This window comes from Erythrolamprus reginae, chromosome 3, assembly GCF_031021105.1.
Source record: "Erythrolamprus reginae isolate rEryReg1 chromosome 3, rEryReg1.hap1, whole genome shotgun sequence".
NCBI lineage: Eukaryota > Metazoa > Chordata > Lepidosauria > Squamata > Dipsadidae > Erythrolamprus > Erythrolamprus reginae.
In genome coordinates, this window is record NC_091952.1 from 113,381,441 (window position 1) to 113,408,964 (window position 27,524).

Consider the following 27,524-nt stretch of genomic DNA (forward strand, 5'->3'; position numbering starts at 1 on the left):
AAATGAGAGACCTGGAGTGAAAGAATGAGAGAGAGGGAAAAGATAGAGAGAAAGAAAGAAAAGGCAAAGAGAGGGAGGGAAAGAGAAGTGGAGAGGAAGGAGGGAAGGAAGGAAGGAAGGGAAAAAAAGGACAAATGGAGGGAACAAAGAAGGAAGGAGGAAGGAAGGAAGGAAGGAAGGAAGGAAGGAAGGAAGGAAGGAAGGAAGAATGAAATGAATGGAGGGACAGAGGAAGGAAAGACTTTTGGGGGGTGGTAATTTTTTTAAATTTTTCTCTCAACATACTTTCAAACAATACAGTGTGTCATCTAATTTTCCATGAATAAAATGCGGTATTTTGTTAGTAACTAATATCAATCATCAAAAGAGTTGCAAAAGTTTTTTTTCTAAGCCCCCAATTAAGTCCAAAGTAGAAATTCAAACACACAGGTTTGTAAAGTAAACAAAGTTGGTTTATCAAAAGGAAGATACTGTCCAAAACGCACTTTTAATCAGCCAAAGTGCTCTCCCACACACCACAAGCCTTGAATGCTGTGAAAAATATAAAACAAAAGCAAAGCAGATAAAAAGCAGCTGTGAAGACATCACAACCACCCCCCTTCAAGAGTCCTCATGCTTAACTGTGAATTGTTCCACAGAGTCCTTGTAAATCCTGAAGCCGTTCACAAGTCTTTGTAAATTTCTGAAGTAAACCACAAGTCTCTTTTTCTCAAAACGGATAAACTCCCACGCAGAGAGGCAACAACACTGGCAATTTATCAGCAGCCCCATTAGCCTAATTGCCCCAGCCACAGGTGTTCTCCCTTATTTCCTATAATACTTGCGCATTTGTTCCTTCCTTGACATCAACCTGCATCTGCGAACATCTATGAATGCCTCCCCTTCTGAATCTAACAATGATAATGATGATGATGATGATAGTTCACTAATGGGGTAATTAGATAATGGGCTGCCTATAACTACCTCCTCCGTTGATCCTACTTCACTTCCAGAATCGTCCCATGACACAGACGCTTCACCGTCGGAAGCTGTTGGCAGTAAAACCGGCCTCTGATAATGTGAGGATTCTCCCACGTCAACCCCCACAGTCCTTGGAGTAGGAGCTGGCCCAGAGCCAGCCACAACACTACATATCTTATTATAATCAATACTTCTAACTTTATTAAAACAGATCAGCAATTCCTAAATTCATATATCTAAATATAAAAAATAATTAAAGTCCGGCCTTCTAAAACCATCCCAATTTCTCATGCGGCCCCATGGCAAAATTAATTGCCCACCCCTGGCCTTGACTATAAATTTAGCAGTTCTAGAAACTACATATATATATTTGCACCCTGAAGAAAGTAAGCTCATTGTTTATTACAGTCCCAATGTGTAATTTTGTCAAGTAGGGACTGTAAATACTGAGGTCTTACTGAGGAGTATAATTTACAGTTGAGTAGGACGTGCGCAATATCTTCTATTTCTGGTGCGCTGCAGATGCGTGTTCTCTCAAAATATGGTACTTAGTGGAATCATCCGTAATTAACCATAGAATCTAACTGCTCGAATCTTGCTCTAGTGAGAGCTGTTCTTTGGTATTGGGTCAAACCCATTGTCAGTTTATTAGATATGTAGGATTATGGCTTTCTAGATTTTTTATTGTAATATGAAGATTTATATGTTATATTTTACATATAACTTACTCCACTACTAGATATTATATGAAAATTGTTTTTGGGAACAATTAGCTAAATAGATTTGTAAGATTAAAATATGGCGTGAATTTAAATGAACAACGATTAATGTATAGGTTATCATAATGTTTTAATATTGGATGGAGAAAAGCTATATTTTAAGAGGTTTATAAATATATAAGATATTAGTGTACAGTATATGTTTGAAGAGTTCTTTTGTGAAAGAAAGAGATATAAGAGCTTCCACTGAATGACTACAAAGTAGAAAAAAAATGTATATATCTGATAATAAGCTTGATTTTGTGTTGCAAATTATTTTTATTTTATGCTAGTCTTTATTAGTGCCCAATTCAGCAGATACATAACAATTTCCTAATACAGGTAGGTCTCATTGAGGTTAATGAGTTCCATGAAGTGGTGAATGTTATTCAAATTCACACTGTTCATAGTAGTATTTCTATGGAAAATAGGGAAATTGGTTTCAGATTGAGAAAAATAAAAAATGAAAACTTTTTAAACATAATACAAATCTAATAAATAAATAATAATTTTATATGAATATTAACAAAATGCTAAAATAATATATAAATAATATACTTAAAATTTAAAATTCTGGTTAACAAAATCACAGAATAGTTATAGAAAACAAAGTTTAAAAAATCTACTATAGATTCAGGTATTCCAACATATTTTATTTTAATCTTTCTATACCATATTCATGTCGTTCATGTGCATTTAGACATACTGTAGTAAAGAAGACATGCCACCTCTTAGATTATATCTTTTAACATGATCATTTGTTCTCCTTTTGAGGTTCTTTTTCAGATTCAATGCAGAATTTGGAAGAATTAAAGCACAGAAAACAAGGTATTTATTAATGTTGGGCTCCGTCATATGTATGTTATTTGGTTTAATATTTAATATTTATATTAATTATGTGTTTAGGTTTATGATCTGCCATTATAAATGATAGCAGATATATAGTTCTGATTGAGAATACTATGTCTGTCATTAGGTTAGAAATACAGTGGTACCTCATCTTACGAACGCCTCTTCATGCGAACTTTTCAGGATACGAACCCGGTGTTTAAGATTTGTTTGCCTCTTCTTAAGAACCATCTTCACCTTACGAACCCAAGCCCGGGCTCTCTTACTGCGCGTGCACTCTCTTACTGCCGCAGGGATTCCCCTACCTTGTGACTGCCACCGCCGGGATTTCCCATTTGCTTTCCAGCAGCTGGGCGAGATGCCTCCTCCTCCTCCTCTCCTCCTCCTCCAGAGCTCGCGGGAAAGAAAGTGGGGAAAGAAAGAGTCCCGTTTTCAAGAGGGGAGAAAGAGAGAAATGAGTCCCGTTTTCCAAAGAGAAAGAGAGGCAAATGGGTAGGAGAGGGGAAAGAAGAGTCCCATTTTCAAGAGGGGAGAAAGAGAGAAAGGAGTCCCATTTTCCAAAGAGAGAAAGAAAGGCAAATGGAGAGGAAGAAGGACAGAGAGAGTCCCCTTTTCAAGAGGGGAGAAATGAGTCCCGTTTTCCAAAGAAAGAAAGAGAGGCAAGTGGGTAGGAGAGGGGAAAGAGTTCCTATCTATCTATCCATCCATCCATCCATCCATCCATCCATCCATCCATCCATCCTCTTGAAAATGGGACTCTCTCTGTCCTCCTTCCTCTCCATTTGCCTTTCTTTCTCTCTTGGAAAATGGGACTCGATTCTCTCTTTCTCCCCTCTTGAAAACGGGACTCTTTCCTTCCTCTTTCCTACCAGTTGCCTCTCTTTCTCTCTTTGGAAAACGGGACTCATTTCTCTCTTTCTCCCCTCTTGAAAATGGGACTCTCTCTGTCCTCCTTCTTCTCTATTTGCCTTTCTTTCTCTCTCAGAAAGCCTAGGTAGCCGAGTGTGGCTCCATCTCTCCAGTTGTTCTTTGTATTCCCTCCCGCTGCCGCCTTTTGCTGGTCCATGCAGAGAAACTGGAGTTTACCTCACGAGCCTCGCTTGGTTGCCTTTCAGTCCTTCCCTCCCCACCTCCACCTCGGCCGTTAAATTTTTCATCCTCCCTCAGGTGCTAGACCCTATTTAGCAAGGTGAAGCTGGTGCACGGGTGGGGAGGGGAGAACTGTGGTTTTGTCTCTCTTTCTCTCTCTCTCTCTCTCTCACACACACACCCCTCTCTCTTTCCCTTCCTCTCTTTCTCCCCATTTCTTTTTTCCCCCTCTCACCCTCTCTCTTGCCCTCATAGGATCCTTCCAGGGGCTTAGTTCTGCTTTACACCTGAGTACGAATAGAGCCGCCAAACAAGCCAACGCAGTGGTAGAGCAGCATTTGAGATGCTATGTCTAATGGGGCAGATCTCCTGCCCTTTGGTGAGGTTGCATAAAGTAGCCATGGGGAAGGGGGGATTTGTCCCCGTGCCAGAATACCCTCAGGAACCCTTTTCCTCAATGAGTTTAACAGAATGGGTGGGTTATTGCAGAGTATGTGGAGAAATGTAAAATGAGTGCTAGCCAAAGCAAAGGAGACTCAGAAAGTGCAGGCAGACAAGAGACAGTCACCCCAGAGACAGTTTCACATTGTAGACAAAGTATATCTCTCCACAAAGGACCTGAAGTCGAAGCGGCCCTGCCGAAATCTGGGTTCAAAAATTATAGGGCCTTTTCCCATAGTAGTGACAATCTTAAAGCCAATGACAATGGAATTAAAGCTGCCACACCTACTGGGAAAAGTGCACCTGGTGTTCCACTGCAGTTTGCTTAATCCGCTGGTGGGGTCAGAACTGTGGCCAGTTGCCGTGATAGTGCCAGGTCCAATCATATTGGAAGGGGAAACACATTACCAGGTTAAAAAGATCCTAGATTCCAGGTTACACAAAGGCAAGCACCAATAACTAGTTCAATGGAAGGGATATCCAAGGTCAGATGCTAGATGGGTGAAACAGCAGAATATGAAGACAGACTGATGGATCAATATGTTTTGTGAGAAATACCCACAGAAACCAAAGGACCTTTAATGGCTTTCATTAATGTATGTATGTGTTTGTTGTTTTCCAGGTGCTTCTCACTTTCTAGGAGGATCCAACTGTCAACAGATCAGGCCTGCCACAGCCATTTCGCAGTTTACCCCACTGTGTGGGAAGGAGGAGGTCTGGAATATCAGACCAGAGAACAGCAGATCATTCCGTGAGAACCGAGGTCATCTCAACAGGTGCTGACCAGAGATTGAGGGGTTGCCAAAGAGGGAGGGCATTATCTATTCCTTAATTATACTGAAACCACAGCAAATAATTAGAGCTGGTTTTGTTTTCATTCATGCCAAAATGATGTACTCAATAAAACAGTTCTTTGAGAAAGTTGCAAATTTTGGAGTATTGAATTGGTTTAGTTCCTTAGTTGGAACCGTTTCGGCCGACCAGGAAGGACGTCTTCGTGACGTCAAAGCTCTGCCCATGGAATTCCCTATTGGGATTCCCCACCTCCATTTCAGCCTCCAGATCGGCCGAAAACACCGCTGCCGATTGCAAAACCGGCGCTCCGCCAGGCACCGCCGCCCGGCTGTAATCTTCTGAAACAGCCAGGTGCTTCTCCGCAGCCTCCGGAACCTGAACCCAAACCCGAACTTTTGCTGAACTTCCGGATTCGACGTTCGAGAGAACGCCGAGAAGCCCCCTGGCTGTTTCAGAAAGTGACAGCCGGGCGGCAGCGCTTCTCGGCGGCCTCCCAAACCCAAACCCGAAAAGTTCGGGTTCGGGAGAACGCCGAGAAGCCCCCCGGCTGTTTTAAAAGGTGACAGCCGGGCGGCAGCGCCCAGCAGAACGCCTTTTTGCGACCTGCAGTGGGTTCGTAAGTCGAAAAAAGTTCGTATGAAGAGGCAAAAAATTTCCTAACCCCCGGTTCGTATCTCAAAATGTTCATATCACGGGGGGTTTGTATCACGAGGTACCACTGTATTTTGAAAAATTCTGCTTAGCAAAATGTATTAAAAGGAAAAGGGGGCAAGAGACTAATCCTTACTTTTAATCTACTTCTAACCTTCCCCTTAAAAATCCAATCCTGTCATTGTTAAGGTTTGATGATGTTTTTGAATGCCAGATCAGTATTTGTTAAGATCTTCCTTAGGAATGACTTAATTGCAGATGAGGTGGTCTGGTGTCAATAACTAAGATCTGAGTGAAAGTTCCACTTTTAGGAATTGTGATCTGGGGTGAAGAGAACTGGTTGCTGTGGGATGTGTGGCCAGGGGTAGGTGGGATGGCAGCTATCATTTCGGTATCCTTGGGGGATTTCAGAGGCTTTCACAGGTAACTGGATGTCAGATTATCTGATTGAAGATGGGTTTTAAAAAGCAGTTGGGTTTATTGCTGCTGTACCTGCCTCCATACTATATAGCCATGATGGTGAACCTATGGCACGCATAAGGGGCGTACATAAGTGCACTGGTGTACCTTTCGTCCCCTGTCCAATTGTCTTTCCTTTCTCTCACATATCATATAGTATATTCTCTTTCTTTCATATATCCTCTCCTCTGAGTTCACTTTTACCCTTATATATATTACTATGGGTCTATTTTTCTTCCTATGTATTTGTGTATTGGACAAATGAATAAATAAATAAAAATAAATAAATGTCACAGATGACCCAGAGAGCCATATCTGAGGACACACGTGTTGCCGTATGTCAGTCATTATGCACAGCAGGCTTTCCTGAAACCTGGGGACAGTGAAAAACTGCCCAAAGGCCCAACCGTAAGTTCATTTCCGAACTTCTGGTTGGGCTATTGGGTCCATTTTTTGCCATCCACAGGTTCCGGAAGCTTTCCTGAAGCCTGGAGTAAGAGAAAACAACCTCTCCCCACCCTCTGGAAGGCCAAAAATCAGTTGGCAAGTTGTAAAATGGAATAAAATTCGCTTAACAACTGTCTTGCTTTACAACAGAAATTTTGGGATCAATTGTGATTGTAAGTCGAGGACCACTCAGTATAAATCCTAACCCAAAGCATAATAACAGTCTGCCTAATAATAAATATATGAATTGCTATTACAGAAATTACAGATGAAATCAATCCATGCAAAGTAAAATTCTAAAATATAAATTTATGAATAAAAACCAAGGCATATTCCAATATAATAGTTTAATATAACTTTTGCACAGCATTTTAAATACGTACAGACACTTACATTTAAAAAAACATGTTTTTATTCATTTAAATTCTGAGTACAGTACATGCAAAATATATATAATTTAACTTTAATGTTACAGGCATTATACATACATACAGTAGAAGTGCAAATGTTTGTAGAAAACATAGGTAAGACATGATTATGAATATAATTACATAGTCAAAACTTCAAATCTGAATTTCTTCCACCAACGTGAAAGCAAAAATGTTTACTTCTCTTTGTGTTAGAACAAGAATCTTTTAAGGTCTTCAGCTCATGCTGAACCTTTGAATCTTTAACAGAGCAATATTAAAGCACAATTTTTGCTTTCAAGTGGTATATGCACTAGAAAAAAAAATAGCAGCGGGGAAAACTATTCAGAAACTATCTCCTTCCTAAAAAAATTCTTTTTAAATACTAGTCCCTGAGATGACAAAAAATGTGTGAAGAGGTGTTTAAATCACTGTACTGTCACATCATATTTACCCCATGTATCATCTGGGACCTGTATTGCTATGTATAAGCTTTCCAGCTTCCTTTTAAAAGCAATTTTTAATAAACCATTAAAAGCCATAGCCAAAGGTTAAGGCAACCTCCACTCTAACTTTTTATTAGACATTATTACTAAATCAGGGGTATCCAACCTTGGCAACTTTAAGACTTCAACTCCCAGAATTCCTCAGCCAGCAGAAGCAAAAGTTGGCTGAGGAATTCTGGGAGTTGAAGTCCACAAGTCTTAAAGTTGCCAAGGTTGGAGATCCCTGAACTAAATGGTAATATACTTATGTGCATTTCGCACTTGCTCACAAATCCATTTGCTGTACACTAGGCTCAATATGCTGTCAAGGAAATGCTTAACTGCAAAATAGACTGCATATTCCTCGCTTATTAATACCAAATGGCACAGCATTAATCTAAATAACAATGCCCTCATTTTCTGGAGAAAGGAAAAAAGCTAGTCCCTTTGAATAAAGGTGGCCTAGTTATAAGCAGTAAATAAAATAACTCTATCTCATTAAACATTCATAAATATAAGACAGTGCTGAATTAAGTAATGTCTTCTTTGATACGAGCTCAGAGGTTTAAAGTAAACCAACTCTGTTCCTGCAGAATGAATTTAATTTTGAGCAGTGGATTTTTCTATCTAACATGTAATCTGCAATGAAAACAAGACCAGGTTGCACATTTGTGGCCTCAGAATCTTTTTCCATGGCTTTACTGAAAAAATTAAATCAAATCTACACAAAGCCATTGGTTCATACAATATTTTACAATGCATTATATGGAGAAACGCATCTATTTGCTTTTCCACATCCCGGAATAGTAAAGATAATGTGAGCCAATTGTGAATTGAATTTCAGTTCTCCTGAGATATTCATTGGTGATACTATTATATCAGGATATTGAAACTTTACAGAATATAAATATAGCTTTCTGAATTATTCTGAACCTAAAGCAATAATTTATCAACAATCGAATCACATACAATCCCAAGGTAAGTGTGTGATTTATACCCAATGTGAGGTTTCCCCTAGGTTTTCAGGGATCGATCAAGTTTATACACCCTTTTTGGAACCGTTTTTTGCTTTTCAAAGTTTGTAGGTTCGCCTTTTGCAAATTGTTTTCCTTGAGATTTAGCACTGGACATGCCACCATCCTGAAGGTGGAATGAATGTTGTCTCTCTTCAAGTTCAAAACTTATAATGAGTGACTGTGCTACAGAGTTCAATTCATTCTGGTTCACCACTGGTGGGAGAGAACAGTCTGTTGGCCTAACAGGCAAAGTAAGTGAAGGATAAAGAGCCGTAAAATTTCCCGTTAGGGTACAGATCTTTTTAATAAGAAATCTGAATGGACTTTTGATTCTATGGGCACCTGCAGACAAAAAAAAGTAAATCAAATCTAAAGCAACTAAAAATTAAGGAGTTGAGTCACTTATGCATTATTTGAAAAGATACAAAAATAATGTATATTCCTCTGCTTTTGATTATTTGGAAATGAGGCGCAAATATACATAACTATAGAAAGGACTATTTGCCAGGGGTATAATTTGTTCCAATATTTAAAAATCTGTTCAAGGCTCCCTCAAACAGCAACCATAAAGTTGTTTTAAAAAAAACAAGCTTCCAGTAAATAACAATAGGTAGAAGCTGTTCAACAGGCATCTATTTTGTTAAAGTTCACTTTTTAAAAGGGCAGCAGGATTTTATGAAGCAAGTATATTTCTGGAAGGAAAATTAATAGGAGCTGCTTGTGTATCAGCAAATAAACTCAAGATTAAAAGAGAAAATCAGATAGAAATAGACTATAGTAACTGTGGAAAAGTAAGAAAAAGAAAGAAAGAAAGAAAGAAAGAAAGAAAGAAAGAAAGAAAGAAAGAAAGAAAGAAATCATAATGATTAATATATGTCGATGATCATAGAGTTAGGAACAAGCTACAGGTATCCAAAATTATTTAATACATGAGATCCTGAAAGGTGAAAACATACCTAGTTTGGAAACATTGCGTGAGATAATATTATGAGACATAAAGACAAGGACATAATAGATCAGAGGTCTCCAACCTTGGCAACGTTAAGACTTGTGGACTTCAATTCCCAGAATTCTTCAACCAGCAAAGCTGGTTGCCAAGTTTGGAGACCTCTGCTGAATAGATGGATAAAAATGCCAAATCCAATCTTAACTGGCTGTTTATGATTATAATTGCCAGTTTCTACAACAACAAAATAAAGAATCCCTGCATCAGTTCTTGCAACTTCATGGCCATAATTTTAAAAATGGTTTCGCCCAATAATAAAAGTAACTACCTTCTAAGAGATGAATAATCATCTTGTGGACTTCATCTAAGCAATGCTGTAATTCCAAAAATTCAGTAGCTTTATCGTGTGCCTTCTTTAATTCTTGGTCAACAGATTCGTCTTCTGTTAACAGACTTACTGCTTCATTCTGTCAGTCAGTATGAATAAAAATTTTTCAAGAAGATTAAAAAAAACATTTTTGAAAAAAATAAGTTAGTATTTGAGAACCACGTAAGCCAGTAAGTATGCATCAAATAGAACTTCTGTGGTCATTTGATTTATACTTTAAAAAATGTTGCGATGTCACATGATGGCAAGATGACACAGTGAGTTTGATACCTGTGGTTCTTAACCTGCGGGGTCAGGACCCCTTTTGGGGTCGAATGACCGTTTCACAGAGTTTGCCTAAGACTATGAGAAAAGACAAATTTCCCATGGTGTTAGGAAGTAAAGCTTCTATTCTGGTGCCTTGGAACACATTTTTACAATCCGACCAATCAGGCGTTTACAGTAGGGGTGTACCTCTGACCTTCCTGCCAATCGGCTTAAAGCTCTATTGGGAAAACTGATGCTAGACCTAAGGTTAGAGGTCATCACAACATGAGGAACTGTATTAAGGGGTCAGAGCATTACAAAGGTTGAGAACCACTGAAAGGAAAAAAAATCTGTAAAATAAATATGTCCTTATGTACATGTCAATAATGTGGAAAAATTGTATTCCAACTGTAGCGGGAAGAAAATTGTATGTTAAATTGTGATGAAAAATGTAATGCAGGTAGTCCTTGACTTACAACTGAGCCTAAAATTTTGTTGCTAAATGAAACATTTGTTAAGTGAATTTTTCCTCAATTTACACCCTTTCTTGTCACAGTTGTTAAGTGAATCACTGCAATTGTTAAGTTAGTGACATTGTTAAGTGAATGCAGCTTGCCCATTGATTTTGCATGTCATAAGGTTGCAAAAGATGATCACATGACCCTGGGGCACTGCAACCATCATAAATATGAATCAGTTGCTTAAATGTCTGCATTTTGATCATATGATCATGAGGATGCTGCAAGCATTGTAAATGGTGAAGTCACTTTTGTGTGTGCCATTGTAAGTTTGAATGGTCACTAAATGAACATTAGTAAGCCAAGGACCTGTAGAGCTTTTACTTACTTTTTTACACGCAGACATGATCTCTTCAAGGTGTTTAGCCAATTCAATTGCTTTGCACTTTATTTGATTCTGAACCTGAAAAGAAAATATTAAAGGTTTGATCATGAGAACATAAGAAGAGCCATGCTGAATTAGGCCAAAGCCCATCGAGTCCAGCATTCTGTGTCACACAGTGGCCCACCAATTGTCCATGGAGATCTTGAGCAGAAAGAGAAGGCAAGACCCTCCCTTTCCCTTGGCCCCCAACAAGTGGTACTCAAGGGAATCCTGCCTGCCTCAACCAACATAGAGGCAGCACTTATCAATTAAGCAGCCCTTCTTTAATGTGAGTTTTAAACCAGCTGCATCTGTTTTCAACTGCTTTAACACATGACAGAAAGGTTTTGGGTTTGTGCAAGGTTCAAGGCAGTTCTCCCAAATAATTTTGCAAGTATGTACAGCCCAACCCCAGAAATTGCAATCCACCTAGAGCAGGGGCATTGAGGGCCACATCAGGGTTGTGTTTGACCTCAAGTGTGTAGGGTGGGCATAGCCAGTTTGACATAGAAACATAGAAACATAGAAGACTGATGGCAGAAAAAAACCTCATGGTCCATCTAGTCTGCCCTTATACTATTTCCTGTATTTTATCTTAAGATAGATATATGTTTATCCCAGGCATGTTTAAATTCAGTTACTGTGGATTTATCAACCATGTCTGCTGGAAGTTTGTTCCAAGGATCTACTACTCTTTCAGTAAAATAATATTTTCTCATGTTGCTTTTGATCTTTCCCCCAACTAACTTCAGATTGTGTCCCCTTGTTCTTGTGTTCACTTTCCTATTAAAAACACTTCCCTCCTGGATCTTATTTAACCCTTTGACATATTTAAATGTTTCGATCATGTCCCCCTTTTTCCTTCTGTCCTCCAGACTATACAGATTGAATTCATTAAGTCTTTCCCGATACGTTTTATGCTTAAGACCTTCCACCACTTTTGTAACCCGTCTTTGGACCCGTTCAATTTTGTCAATATCCTTTTGTAGGTGAGGTCTCCAGAACTGAACACGGTATTCCAAATGTGGTCTCACCAGCACTCTATATAGTGGGATCATAATCTCCCTCTTCCTGCTTGTTATACCTCTAGCTATGCAGCCAAGCATCCTACTTGCTTTCCCTACCGCCTGACTGCACTGACATCACTTGTATTGGGGCACCTGTGGTGGTCCAAGCGTTCTACCAACAGAATCGGGCTCCCAAGCTGTTTTTGGCTACGACGGTCTCCAGCAACCCTCTGCCAGTGAAAACAAAGCTCAGGTGGGTGCACAGGTGCATCTCCCTAGCTCCATTTTCACCGGCAGAAGCACCATCTAGCCCCCCGGGCCGCCCTGGAAACAGCAAAGGACCACCCATGGTGCTTCTGCCAGTGAAAATGGAGCTAGGGAGTTTGACATTTCTGACCTAGAGGAACTGGAAAAGGGGAGCGGAAAGATTACAGAAGTAGATTTATACATAGATAAAATAAATCAATCAATCTGCGCCCCTTTGTTAGACAGGTCAAGACATATGAACCCTTCATAAGGGGAGGCTACATACACTAAAAATTGTGCACGGAAGCATCACTCACAAATATATTGAGTGGATGAGAAGGAAAAAAGCCATTTACAGAGAAAAGGATCATACACAACTTAGTGGGCATGAATAAGCTTAGTGCATGTGAATAGGCTAGAGAAAAGGATCATACATACATGAATCATGCATATGAATAGTGCATATAAATTCAGTCATTCATAAAAACATAAATTAATAGGATAGTAATTAAAATAATTTATTTGAAACCTAAACTTATCAATAACTACAACTAAGTATAATTTAAAATTTTGCTTCTACTTTTAATTAAGCATAATTTATATTATTTGTTCCACTAAGAGAATTAAGATTTACTTTTTGTCAAGTATCTTTGAAACTGCTGGATGTTTTTCAGTTTCAGTAAAAAAATATTTAACACCATATTATATCTGAAGATTATTCTTTCAATATTTCTTGCCTTATAAGGTTCAGTTAAGAGCAGTGATTAATGGAAATAATAACATACAATAACTTTAAAGGTAATTTTCAAATGAAATGCATAGGATATTTCTTAAATTTCTTTAGGCTGGATCCTGATAACCCTTCAAAAGTGTTTTATTATTGGCAAAAGTAATTTTGGGCCATTTTCTGAGTACTCTTTCTCATTGGACAAAGTAGCTGCTGCACTTTAGATCAAGTACAGCTTCTAAAGTGCAGTTTTTCAAGGCATCCCCACGAAATGCACAGTGCGGATATTTATTTATTTAATTTATTTAATTGGATTTGTATGCCCGCCCCTCTCCAATGACTCAGGATATTGAACCTGATCTGTTAAAGATGTGGATTGGTTAAAAGAAATAATAAAAGAAGAATTTGGGGGAAAAAACCAGAATTGTATTTATTGGGTATTTTTAATTTTAAAAAATGGAAAAAAGAGGTAAGATACTTAGTTATACACATATTAACAGCTGCCAGGATAGCATATGCCCAACAATGGAAAATGGATAAAGCACCGGAAGAAAATATAGTAATTAAAAAAATATTGGACTGTGCGGAGATGGACAGGTTATCCAAAAAATTAGAGGGAAAGGAAGATTCAGATTATTATAAAATATGGGCAAAATTTTATGACTGGTTAAAGGAAAGAGCAGCAAAGAAATAAAAAAAATTCAAGCAAAGCATCACGTCAAATAAAAGAATTAAAGAATTAATACTATGTGAAAGAAGTAAAATTCTCTGATCGAACATTTAAAAAAAAATGGGGAAACTTTTGTTTCCCAAATGTTGTATGTATATGTTTTGTGTATGTCTTTTTTGTTATATTTGAAAAAAAACAAACAAATTTTATAAAAATAAAAAAAAGATGTGGATTACTCTTTGGTCTTCATATTGATTGGGTCTCCAACACATCAGACCAAACTGACCTTCATTCCTAAAAATCTATTTACCTTAAAGTAGAGAGCTTTCCTCCCATGTACAAATGGTTATATATATTCATATGGTGTAATGGATAGCATAAGACAAACATAAATAAATAATCCTATAAAGAATTACTTATGAAGGTACAATTATGTATATGAGAGCCACCAACCTATTCTAGAAATTTTTGTCAAAATATTATTACATTTGTGAAGACAAAAAAAACCCTTCCATGTTGAAATTATTATTATTTTATTTCCACATCACCTCATTTAGTGGGTACCATTTTGAAAATTCCTTCTGCATTGTCCCGCATGTTTTTTGTATATAATCTAAAAGGTTTCTCAGTCCCAAGTCTATTCCATCACAGATGTCTGGTATGAACTGTTTCTGACACAAACAGAAAAACAGAATAAAAATACAAAGTAAAAACTCAATTATAGTTTTCTAACAGTTGTGAATGCTTACAATGATTAATAATTCAATGCCCATTTATAGAAACAATCCCATGGCTATTTGACAGAATCATCTTGTTTAAAAATTATTTATTATATTTCTATGCCAAAATCAAAAAGGTAAACAACATAATAATAATAATAATAATAATAATAATAATAATAATAATAATAATTTATTGGATTTGTATGCCGCCCCTCTCCGCAGACTCGGGGCGGCTACCAACAATACTAAACACAACATGTATAATCCAATAATAAAAAAACAACTAAAAACCCCTATTATAAAACCAAACATACACACAAACATACCATGCATAACTTGTAATGGCCTAGGGGGAAGAGCTATCTCAACTCCCCCATGCCTGGCGGTATAAATGAGTCTTGAGTAGGAAGGTTGGGGGCAGTTCTAATCTCCGGGGGGACTTGGTTCCAGAGGGCCGGGGCCGCCATAGAGAAGGCTCTTCCCCTGGGGCCCGCCAAACGACATTGTTTAGTTGACGGGACCCGGAGAAGGCCAACTCTGTGGGACCTTATCGGTCGCTGGGATAGTCTAACATCATGCAACATACAGGGAAAAATAAAACATCTGAGGCAAATAAAAAGGAGGTCATTAAGGGAAAAACCAAAAGCAGTATGCTTTCTAAAACAATGTTCAACAATCTAGCTGTATATAATATCCTGTTAAATCAAACAAACCTTGCAGAAAAGTTCTTTCTCAACCAACTTCTGGAACACTATCAAAAAAAAAATATCCACCTGCTGGGTTCAATCCCCACCTCCACCCCAGGTGTAATGGAAATGAAGGACCTACAATAGTTTTCCTAAGATATGTGCGTTTAGTAAGTCAATTCTGGCAGAAGATGGAGAGTCTACAGATATCTTAGTACCAACTCATATCATTCATTCATTCCTTTTTTTATAAGTAGCCCTCAATTTACAATTGTAAACGAGCCTGGAATTATGGTTCTAAGTTATACTAGTCATAAAGGGCAGTGGTTAGAACGCAGTATCGCAGGCAAATTCTGCCCACACCCTGATGTTTGATCCTGATGGGTCTCAAGGTTGACCCAGCCTCCCTTCCTTCCAAGGTCAGTAAAATGAGGACCCAGATTTTAGGAGCAATAAACCATTAAGTAAGCCCAGCAGTTGTTAACAAATCCATTTTTCCTGAACAACCAAAATATCAAGCTGATTTCCAGCAAGAAAAAAAAATATTGTAAATGATAGCCATGTGATTGTAGGAGGCTGCAAATGACCAAAATGTGATGGGGGGAAGCTATCAGAATCCGGATCATAAATAGCCCTAGGGAGATCCATTGAAACTTCAAACTGTTGCTAAATGATTGATTGTAAGTCAAGAACTGCCTGTACACACATGCACACATACACATATACTGTACACATAAAAATACACACTCTTATTTTACCTTTGCATTGCTTTCATCACCTCTGTTTCCATCTGTAAAACGTAGCTCTGAGCCTGTCACTGCTGCCAAATGTCCTATGTATTTAGCAAGGTGTTTCAATATTTGCATTATTTTCTTCTCTGCCTCTGCTACTACTGATGATAGGTCAGCACAGCCACTCTGCAAGATAAACTTATAGCATGAGGAAGTTTGCTGTTTGAATTTTCCTCATTCATTTCAATTCACATGGTTAAAATAGCAGAGACTAAATTTAAACTGGTGATGTGTATGAATTGATCTAAACAGTTTTCACAGTGCTGATATTTATAAGGGACACTTGCAAGATCCCTTACCTGAAAGAGCAACTGCAGATATTCTCCCAAATGTTTTACATCTTCCCTTAGTTCATCAAAAACTTTTACAAATTCATTGTTTTTTCTGAAATTCTTCAGCCACTGATTAGTCAGAACAACAAATTGTTGGAAAGCAGATGTAATTGCTATGCTGCAGGACTGGGCAGCTTGATCAACAGTGAAAACTAAACAGAGATAAAATCCTCAATTAGAATGCAAATTGAAAATGGGGGGAAACTTAATAGCTCCTTGTGTTTCAATTAAATCAATCTGATTTGTGTTTAATAAATAGAGCTTACAGTTCTCTGGATTTCCTTCAGCTTGTTCATAAGCTTTTGCCAAAGCAGTAACTCGAGTATATATTGTAATCAAAGTTTTAAAAAGAATTTGTGCCATGCTGTCTTCTTCGTGAACCTGTCCCAGCATATCCAAAGCTGAACTTAGCAGTTCCTTACAAATGCCTGGGACAAATGATTCGTGAGGATCTGAGATCAGATCGGCCAATGTATCAGTTGCACCTAGGATAAAAGAAGACATGAGCATCATGATAAAGAGGATAAATTTACTTCTTTTTAGTCAAGACTTCCCTCTGCAAAATAAATAATCATTTTAAAAATCACTTGAAAGAGGGAAAGCATATCGAAGAAAACCCAAAACTTTTATAAAACTTCAAGGACTTTAATAGAAAGCCAATAAAATAAAAACAATGGTTAAAGACAACTTTTGAAGGGCAGAGCATTACAATATACATACCTGTTACACATGAATTGTTCAGTTTCACCTTTATCCCAGACAAACACCCAGAGATTCTCTTGCTCTTTCTCAAACTTCTACTTCTCCTAAAATTGCACAAGAACCAAGTAAAAGAGATCATATTTAATTTCAGCAACACTTCTAATAATGCCAGTATTCTTTGCCATTCCCAGAGTATCAGCTTCATGCCAGTCTATGTTCATTCCCAAGGAGGATGGCTTTAGGTCTCATACAGAAGTAGCCTCTTTAAGGCCTCCTTCTATGCCAGGAATAGGAAAATTGAGGACAAAAACAAAAACAGAAACAGGACGAAAGAAAAAACTGGGAACTGAGTCCAAAAACTCATGGAATCTTCAGGAGCCTAAAGAAAAGTCCAGGAAAACTGCATCTGAGGAACAGATGTTTAGGTGAGATTATTTCTCAGAAAGTTGATTTAAATGTTTAATGTTTTTTGTCCTGTGTTTATGGGTGCAATGTGCTGTCTCCTGTTTTAAATTCAATTTCTGATTTATATTAATAAATCTGAAACTTATTCTTCTAAGATGGACTGTCTGCATTTTAATATTTAAAGTTTAAAAATTGCCTTTTAATTTTATTTTTTTATAGAACAAACTTTGATTTGTTTACTGCCAATGAGATTTGTCTTCCAAGGATTGAAACCTTTAGTCACATGCTTCTACTTATACTTCTACCTTGGTTGTGAGGTAGCATTTTTTAAATTTCTGCCATTTTTAACATTTTGATATTTGATTGCCAGAAAGGCAGCATTGTGAGCATTTTCTCACACACATTCTAGCATTAGGGACTGGCACCGCCAATAACAGTGAGGGAGAACCTTTTTTTCCTCGGGTGCAGAAAAAGAGTAGGCATGTGCTATCGTGCATACACGAGTGCCCACACCCATAATTCAATGCCTGGGGAGGGCGAAAACAGCTTCCCCCACCCCCCAGAGGCCCTCTGGAAACGGGAAATGGCCTGTTTCCCAGCTTCTGATGGGACCAGAAGGCTCGTATTTCACCCTCCCAGGCTCCAAAGGCTTCCCTGGAGCTGGGGGAAGATAAAAACACCTTCTCCCATCTCCTAGGAAGCTCCCTAGACACCATAAATGCCCTTCTAGAGCCTCTGTGTATGCCAAAAATCAGCTGGCCGGCACACACATGCAGGTTGCAGCTAAGCTAGAGTAACAGCTCGAGTGCCAGCAGATATGGCTCTGTGTGCCACTTGTGCCACCCATGCCATAGGTTCACCATCACTGGCCAATAACATATGTAGTAGAAGCAGAAGTAACAGAAATAACTGTAGCCTTAGCTTGTTTCTTCAAGCTAAGACTACATTGTTAAGTCTCAAAAGGTTTTCAGGAATCTCCAGCCTTGCATTGTATGGGCCTATCCTTTCTATAATAACTAGAAACATCCTTTACCCAATGTAATGATCAATGACTACAGAACCCCTTCAGGAACATGACTGGCTTCCTCATTTTAAAAAAGTAAGCATCTCAACAACAATTCTTACTTTGGGAAATGCAATTTTGCAATCTTGAGACATATTTTGACACTGTTCTAGTTACCTCCTTGTAAAATTGGAACAGCTGGATGCATTTGAAAAATCAGGTTCCCACTCATCAGTAGGATCATAAAAAATCTCATCCGTTCTCTCAGTGCTGTTCATCTGGAAAAATAAAGGAATTTGTTTTCCTGAAGGTCATTTATTGAGGCAACATTCAACTTGTACTAGGTGCAGGTCAATCTACTATTTTTAAAACTCATACTCAAAATTCATTACTCTTTCCACAAAGATTAAAACCCATGGAAGAACTTTTTTTCACAGATCTCTAAATCTAGGGCTGCCCTCCACAATATATCTATCAGGATCCTTATAAGTGACTGATTATTCAATGTTATCATCTATTACTGAAAATAAGTACTTCAGTTAATGTATTTTGGTGCAAGCCCATACTGGTACTCATCACCAACAGAATATCTATTTTATGCAGCAATCTATCGATTATAATAAACTTTCAGCATAAATGCAACATCTATAAACATGTTTTCAGTATCTTATCACTTATCTATACCAGGAGATTCTCTGAAAAATGTCACTGCTGGAAAATATACAGTTGTAATCTTTACATCCAAAACAAAATCCTTATTTTGTATTTATAAAATGTTTAACTATTATCAAGCAATCACAAAGAAGAAAAGTGTGTTGTTTCACATTAGATTTTAAGATGGGAACTCTTTTATCATCACAATTGAAATGTTCTGGCTGGATTCCCAGGACATGAGTATCCATCCCTCACTGAATCTTATTTTCTAAACTCTCCATCCTGTTTTTTTCAATGCTGCTTGCTCTTCATCTTCCTAATCTTCCTTGCTCACTTCTATCATTGTCCAGTACCCTGCTTTCTTGTGTTCTTTCTGAAATGCTGTTTCACCAAAATGAATTTTTCTTCTTTCCACACGTTCCTAAACTACAGGGTAGTCCTTGTTTAAAGTTACATCAGACCTTCCCAGATATTTACAACCTAGTTCTAAAATTCTGGTGGCTGCCCTTCCCCCATAGATCACATGCCCATATTTGAAGTACTTAGCAACCAGCCCACATTTGCAATGTCACCCGTGGTCGCATGATCGCATTTTGCATTTAAGTTTTCAGCAAAACCACCTGCCACAAAAATGTTATAAAATCAGGTTGGTTGGTTGATTGATATGACAAACCCACTTGATGATTGTCACAATCTATGGCCATTACAGCTGTAATTCGAGCAGTGCTTGTACTTTCAGATTCATTTCACAGATAACTAATGTTAAAATGTTAAATGTTAAAATATTTCCTCTGGGTGTCATAGCACACTCTTATTTTTCTTGCACTTCTACAGAGGCAAACAATGAAATAATACTCATACAGTAGTATCTCTACCTACGAACTTAATTCATTCCGTGACCAAGTTCTTAAGTAGAAAACTTTGTAAGAAAAAGCAATTTTTCCCATAGGAATCAATGTAAAAGCAAATAATGTGTGTGATCGATTAGGGAAACCACAGGGAGGGTGGAGACCCTGTTTCCTCCCAGGAGATTCCTAGAGAGGCCCCACAGAGGCTTCTCCCTGCATTTTCCGGTTACAGTTTCAGAGGGTCGGGTTTGTAAGTGGAAAATGGTTCTTGAGAAGAGGCAAAAAAATCTTGAACATCCAGTTCTTATCTAGAAAAGTTTGTAAGTATAGGTGTTCTTAGGTAGAGGCACCACTGTATAGGCAAATTCTGAAATTGCCACAGCCTCTCTTTCATAAAAACAATAGGAAACATGTCAAGCTTTTTCTTAAACAAACCTCATAGGCATCTTTCATTGCAGCCAGTTTGTCTTCAAATTTCTCAAGGCTCCAGTATGTTGCAACACCCAGTCTGATGTTACGGACCTGCACTTGAAGACCCTTTTCTTGAGTCATTGCATCATGTCTGATAAAAGAACATAACAAACTAATTTCCAGAACACAAAGTAAAAATCACCATCTGATACACCATCCCTTTTATAATTGACAATTGGTGGGGGCGGGAGGGAATTTCATTTTATAGATTGAGAAGGTGACAAATTATCCAAATGCTTAATTTCAGAATGAAGCATTTTAAAAATAGCCAAAGACTTTTGGAAGTCATTTTCAGAAACTATTTGGACTACAAATGCTACACTGAAATATGGCTTTAATTTGATTGTTTAAAGGCAATCATCAGATTATAGTAATCAGAATGGTATGCAATGAACAACTTCCAATATTTTAGTCAAGAACATACCTACAAAAAGCAGTGTGCTTGCCAAGATTACTGCTGATTGTGTTGGCCTCTCTGAGCATCATAGACAGTTTCATAGAATCCCAGTTTGGCTCTGCAAAATGTTTTTTGAAAAGGTTTAGCAATTCTAAAAATTAAAGCGGAAATTTCTTCTTTATAAGAGTATCAGTATATAATTTGTTTAACTTGTTTAATTTTTTTCCAGATTTTATGTCTCTGGATTTAAATAAATGTAAAGATCCTAACACAGTACAATAACCACAACAGAGACCAGAATTTCACTAGTTAAGCAAAGCAATTTTTAAGTGATTTACAGCCAATTCTATAACCTTTTTTTGCCATGGATGTTAAGCAAATCAGTGCCCACTAAGCAATCCAATTTACCCCATTTTGTTGGTCAGAAGCTAGCTGGGAAGGTCACAAATGGTGATTACGTAACTCTGGTTATTATAACCATCACAAACACACATCAGTTGCCAAGCATCCAAATTTTGATCATGTGGCCATGCGGATGCTGCAATGTGTGAAGTGTGAAGACCATTCATAAGTCACATTTTTTTAGTCTGAAGTCAGTGCATAATTCCTAGACATTATGACAGAAAATTATATTCTGTCTTCCCCATTATAAACAGAAGAATAGGCCCTTTCCAGAGTTCTGCAAGAAAACAATTTTATTACTTACTTACTTACTTACTTACTTACTTACTTACTTACTTACTTACTTACTTACTTACTTACTTATTTATTTATTAGATTTGTATGCCGCCCCTCTCCGTAGACTCATAAATGCATTAATAGGCAACTATTAGATAAACAAATTTCATAATATAGCCGTACCTTTATTCCTATTTCCCCGACTCTGCTGAAGACCTTCCACTTCTTGGGCAATTTTCTGCTTCTCGGCCTCCAGAGCTTCAAGAATTTTAACGTGACGAACTGTGTGATCTTCTAAAACCTAAAACAAAATCAGGATGGGAAGTTTTCTTGGTAAAAGCTTTCAAAACTGGAGGATGAATCTAACAAAGGGCCAGTTTGGCCTAGTGATAAAGGCACCACGCTAGAAAGCAATAGACCATGAGTTCAAGTTCTGCCTTAGTAGCAGCTGGGTGACTTTGGGCCAGTCACTCTCTCACCTCACCTCACTGGAATGTTGCTGTGGGAAAAATAGGTGAAGGGAGTTATTTTGCATGTTTGCCACCTTGAGTTATTTTTAAAATAAATGAATAGAAAGATGGTGGGTACACTGGAGTGTCTGCAGGGTGTGGTAAAAAAGTCAAAATAGTGGGTGAAGCCTCAATCGCACTGTCGTGGCTGCCATCTTGATTTTAACTACACTACCATCTGAGGACCCAGGGTCAAGTGATGTGCAGGATTGCCTCTCCCTAAGAATGTCTGCCTATCTCAATACATTAGATAGGATGGGTGAACTCAAGGCCTTTTCCCTAAAATATTGTTACACAATGGGACTTTGGAGGCACGACTTCTTCATGGCCAACTTGGCCTTCTGGAATAACCTCTCACCTGAGATTTAAGCCTACCCTTTAAGCCTTCCAACCGGCTGTGCAGGCTTGATTCTTCTCCAAAAGCATTGAGAAAGGGCAGTCTTAATTTAGCATTAAAGATACTTATAGAGAACCTTAGTGGAAAGAGTATGGCCGTTGTTTTTTTAATTACTTACAATGTATTACTTACTTGCAATTTATATTGACTGATTCCTAATTATGATAATAATAATTCGATTGCTTATTTGTTCCCAGACTATCATTAAGTGTTGTACCTTATGATTCTTGATGAACATATGCACCAATCAAGTATGATTGTGTGTCCAATCATACTTGACCAATAAAATTCTATTCTATTTTATTCTACTGTGAGCTCCCTAGGAACAGCATGTGAGATAGGCAGCCATACACGTTCTTCAGATAACTAAACAGACCTCGGGTGGTACACCAGTTCAGATGTGAAGACAAAAGGGTATTTCAGAGAGGATAGTCAGGCATGTGTACCACCTGTCTCTATTTCCTTACACCAAATTTTTCTGGGATTGCACCACAGATGCTATGGGAAGCAAAATGATCCCTGGAAAAGAGCCAGCTCTTTAAAAAAAATTAGAAAAGTGCTAGATACTTCTGCATACTTCCAAACATCACTTCCTTCCTGAATCCAAAGAATTGTATAATTTTAATTTGTAGTTCCCAATTTCCATCATTTCTCCTTGAAAAGCAGTTGACAACAATCAAGAGACTGAGGAATATCAGGGTTGAGAAGCCCTTTAACCAGCTCCCCAAATTTCTAAAACTAAAGAATTTTACTGCTTTGTAAAGTTTATTATGGTTATTATTCCTAGTCTAAATGTAAGTTCTGTTGAAAGACAGATGTGAGTCTTTGATTTGAGAAAGAAATAATTTTTAATGGGTCCATCTTTGGACATCATTAAGGAGTTTCAGGAAATGTGTTTTTTATCATGTTGCCTGCCCTCAGGAATGGTACCATCTACCCATTCATATCCCCCTGATCCTGCTGTCCTTTAAGGGAAAGTTGAAGACATGAGTTTTCCAAAGGTTTTCTTTTATTGTATTGTATCATTGAATCTTGTTCATTTTTAGATTGTATTCATTCTATCAAATTGTCTCATCTCATTGGGGATTTTTTTACTGGTGGTAAAAAGTTTTGAGTCAATTTGTTGGGCAAATGTAACAATTCATTAATTTTGATCCCTGATAATATGACTCTAAATATCTAATACTGCAGACTTAGAGTCTCAATTTAAGCCTTGATAATACACTAGCAATATTGTTAATTTCTAATAGATTTCATGGAAGAGATCAACTCAAGGACATATGAGACTCACATGTTCTTGAAGATGTTGGAGAAAATTACTAACAAATGAAGTTAGTCTGTTTACCTCTCTGGCAGCCAATGCCTTTATTTCCAATCGCTTCTTGTTGAAGCTTACTTCTAGTTCAAGGCCTCGCTTTGCTTTCTCCAGTTCCTCAATTTTGTTTGCAGCCACCTGATTGTTCATTTCCTGCAATTGTTTCCTATGAGATTCTTCTTCCTAAAAAATAAAAGGAGACTGAATCATAGGTACCAACATAAATATTTTATTTCATAAAAGCCACTGCCCAAAATGAATAATATGTTATCATTTCCCATACACGTATGGAATGGACAAAAAGACTTCAGTTATTGCATAGCTTTCCCCTTTTTCTATATTTCTTTTTTGAATACTATGTAATAGTTCTATCGTCATTAGCAAAGAACTAAGGCCAAATAAAGAGGCACAAATCCCTCTGAATTGTTATCACGGGAAGAAAAAATGCCCACTGCCCTTGCATTTGGACACACTGGAACAACAATTGAAGAAAAATGAGAAACTATGGGATGGAGAATTAGCACTTTACAGCTTTTATTATTTGGCTGTGGCAAAAGCTGTTGCGAAGTTAAAGACATTTGGGTGGAGATGGGTTTATATTATCATCAATATCAATAGAGCTTCAGGGCTAAAATCCCTGTGTCACAGATAACAATTGTGACAGGAAATTTTGAACAAAGAAGATCCAGCTCTCTCCTGAAAATATCATAATTTATAACCTCACCCATTCAGAGAAATGGTTGCAAGTGGTCCTCTTTATCTATAGCGTTATTAGGTATGGGATAATGTATTCCCAGTCTGCAAATGTCTTATCGTCAGCAAAGAGTTTTAGTGATCTGTTATTTCAAGCATGGGTGTTTCTTGTACATTTTGCACATTAGTAAAGTCTATCCCTTCACAACCCTGTTGGGCTGGAAAAGAGCCCCTGCAAATAAGAAGGTGCCCCTCTCTTGTGGTTGGGGAGGTGGATGCAGAGGAAATTTCAACATGTCACAGGCCTGTGTTATTGCCGACAGAATCAGTGCAGAGTTTAGTTTCCTCGGACGAAGAAGAAAGTGGGAGTGACTCGGCAGAGGAGGGCTTGGCACACAGCCAAGGCAGTCAACCTTCCTTATCTTCTATTGCTTCAGATGATGACATTTTGGACCCACGCAAGCGCAGAATTATGCGTAGAAGAGACCAAGTAAGAACATATTACAGGAAATAAGGGAGGCCACCTGTGTTTGGGTAGGGCTCCAGTAATTAGGGCTGCTGCTATAAATAGCAGCATGTGGGTTTGGCCATTATGGAAAAATATCTGTTGCAGTTTCATCAGGAATCTTGTGTGCTGGACTTCGTTGCTTTTTCATGCCTTTGAAACCAAAGCAGAGCAACGTGTGTGTGTGTCTCCCTTCATTGGAAGAAGAAGGGGTGTGAAGTTTCTCCACAGCTGCTGGCTAAGTACTTAATGACTGCTTAAGGGAAATTGTACAGACTACCAGATTGTTTTGGGAAGAGTGCTCTTTGCAATACAAAAAGAGTGCTTAGTTTATTTTGACTTTGGTGATAAAGAACATTGTTTTGAATTTTCAAACATGTGTGTGTCTGAAATTTGTACCTTTGAATTTTCGGGAGGCTCCTATCAGAGAGCCCGGCAGAACACCCTCTATAGCAGTGCCCCCTCAACCTTTTGGGGATCATGGACCGGTACTGTGGACAGTTTTTTCCATGGATCAGAGGAGGCATGGTTACACATGCTGCCTGCATACTGCAGATAGGGCTTTGCTAGTTTGCCCAACCTGGTTTCTGGCATGCCACAGGCCCAGTGCCAATCCAAGGACAAGGGATTGGATATCCCTGCTCTATAGGATAAAAGTTCAGTCTCTGCAGAGATGAAAGGCCGGCTGAATGAGAAATGAAATTGACTGCTAAGTCTACATACCAACTGGATACAAAGCTTCAAGAAAGAGGCTTTGGAGGGGAAATGTACTGCACTTTGTTTGCAAACTCATCACCTAGTTCTACTATAGTTTCTACTTTAAATGGCTTACTTGTACTGTGAGTGTAGATTTGTGAATACACACAAACATAAACTTACATGCATTTCAAAGTTTATCACTTATTAACGAATGTCAGATTAAGACATTGCTTTACAAAAGCATCAGTAATGACCTACCAGTCGCGCTTGTAATGATTTTATTTTGGTCTCATAATTTTGTTGCTGAGCACTAAGTTCTTCCTGAGCCATTTCCTTGGCAAGTTGGATCCCTTGCATCATTTCTTCCTTAGCTTTGAGACGTGCTTCTTCTATTTCTGATTCAAGCCTAGAAGTATTTTGAAATTAATGCTACAATTTATATCTAAAAAATGCTACATATGAAAGAATGATTTATCTAATATAATTTTTGAATATTCCCAACAAGGAATGTTGTTTTCAAGTTCTAAAGGAAATAAATGAATGAATGTGTATATGTATATGTGTGGTGTTGTGTTGTGTGTTTGTATGTGTGTGTGACATATTTTTGCTGATAATGAAAAGGAAGAGAGACTAGTATAGATCTATTTCAAGTTATTTTGTCTCATCAGCTAGCCACAACCTTACTGGGATTTGAACCTGGGAAATCTGCCTGTAAGGCAGTAGCTTTAACCTACTTTTTCTAAAGAAAAAAACATAAACACACACACACACACACACACACACACGTGTTTGTGTATATATGTGTATGTATGTAGTGTGTGTGTGTTTATACTATATTAAATATGTTTAATCTAAAATATGTTATACTGAATTTCTACTTATCCTTTCAACTAGAGTTCTTTTTAATTTAATCTAAATTAGTTCTGTTGGGAAATAATTAATTCAAATTTCAATTTTACTGTTGTTTGGAAAGAGACAACATACGTAACCCAAATGAAAAAACTAAATTACAGGTAGTCCGGGTTAACAACAATAATAATAATGGCAAACACTGTTGCTAAGTTAACAAAGTATGCAAGGGAAAATACAGGAAATATTTAAAGCATAACATCTGCTATTACTCACTGAGCTCGTTGAGCAGCCAGCAATTCATTTTTTGCAAATTCAAAGTCCTTTGGACCTTCCTCAGGAAATGAAATCCCGGAAGTCAAACTTTTTATCTTCTGAACTTCATCTGGATGATTAAATCGGAAATAATGGTCACCTCCAAGAATGATGCGATCACCCTAGGAAATCCAGATAGTATTGAATTAGGATCATCTTATAAAAAATTTCTGCAGAGAACTTTTGAGTTAGAACCTTTCATTTAGTGACTGCTCAAAGTTGCAACACTGCTGAAAAAGCTGACTAACAACCATTTTTTACACACTGACAACATTGCAATGTCCCCATGGGCACCTGATTAAAATTCAGATGCTTGGCAATTGACCATAGTTTTGATGGTTGCAGTGTACCAGGGTCATGTGATCATCTTTTGTGCCCTTCTAACAAACAAAGACAATGGGGAAGCCAAATTCACTTAACAGCCATATTACTAACTTAACAACTGCAATGATTTAAGAGAGGTCATAAAAATTGGGTAAAATTCACTTAACAGCTGTCACTCAGCAATGGAAAATTTGGGATCAATTGTGGTATAATTCAAGGACTCACTGTATAGAGGGATAATATATTCTAAAGAAGTATAGGGAACAAACTTCCAGCAGATGTGGTTGGCAAATCCACAGTAACTATATTTAAACATGCATGGGATAAACATATATCCATCCTAAGATAAAATACAGGAAATAGTATAAGGGCCGACTAGATGGACCATGAGGTCTTTTTATGCCGTCAATCTTCTATGTTTCTATATGAACTTAAAACTTGAAAACCACATGCAAATAAATTCATTCATTCATTCATTCATTCATTTGACTTCTATGCCGCCCAATCCCAACAGGACTCAGAGCGGCTTACAACACATTTACAACTATGTCTATCAACTTACATGTTGTAGTAGTGTAGATCCTGAAATGCATTCTCCATTAACATATGTCTTTGCTTCTCCAACAGGAAGTATACTCACAATTCCATCCTTATGTCTGATAATACTTCAAATAAAACCAAAACATATCGAGATGTAAATGTATCTGAATAGCAATTCATTAGTCAGCTCTTTTGAAATTGATCGAACTCAGTGGAACAT

At 37.8% G+C, this 27,524-nt stretch overlaps 1 protein-coding gene across 2 annotated transcripts in view; it reads right to left on the minus strand.

The window, feature by feature from the left end:
- Positions 1 to 6,781: 6,781 nt before the first annotated feature.
- Positions 6,782 to 27,524, minus strand: part of KIF14 (kinesin family member 14) — a 46,857-nt gene continuing 26,114 nt past the window's right edge. The window contains exons 15-30 of one of the 2 annotated variants that reach the window (XM_070746393.1): positions 27,327 to 27,429; positions 26,402 to 26,562; positions 25,535 to 25,682; positions 23,410 to 23,562; positions 21,342 to 21,459; positions 20,508 to 20,598; positions 20,048 to 20,174; positions 18,288 to 18,388; positions 16,721 to 16,806; positions 16,267 to 16,485; positions 15,968 to 16,152; positions 15,636 to 15,794; positions 14,018 to 14,134; positions 10,784 to 10,858; positions 9,632 to 9,770; positions 6,782 to 8,699 (exon numbers count right to left, since the gene is read on the minus strand). In XM_070746393.1, the coding sequence (XP_070602494.1) occupies positions 8,356 to 8,699; positions 9,632 to 9,770; positions 10,784 to 10,858; positions 14,018 to 14,134; positions 15,636 to 15,794; positions 15,968 to 16,152; positions 16,267 to 16,485; positions 16,721 to 16,806; positions 18,288 to 18,388; positions 20,048 to 20,174; positions 20,508 to 20,598; positions 21,342 to 21,459; positions 23,410 to 23,562; positions 25,535 to 25,682; positions 26,402 to 26,562; positions 27,327 to 27,429 (2,326 nt within the window). In that variant the 3' untranslated portion in view covers positions 6,782 to 8,355. Of the gene's footprint in view, positions 8,700 to 9,631; positions 9,771 to 10,783; positions 10,859 to 14,017; positions 14,141 to 15,635; positions 15,795 to 15,967; positions 16,153 to 16,266; positions 16,486 to 16,720; positions 16,807 to 18,287; positions 18,389 to 20,047; positions 20,175 to 20,507; positions 20,599 to 21,341; positions 21,460 to 23,409; positions 23,563 to 25,534; positions 25,683 to 26,401; positions 26,563 to 27,326; positions 27,430 to 27,524 lie in introns of both variants that reach the window. The other variant, XM_070746392.1, reaches the window with a different exon arrangement.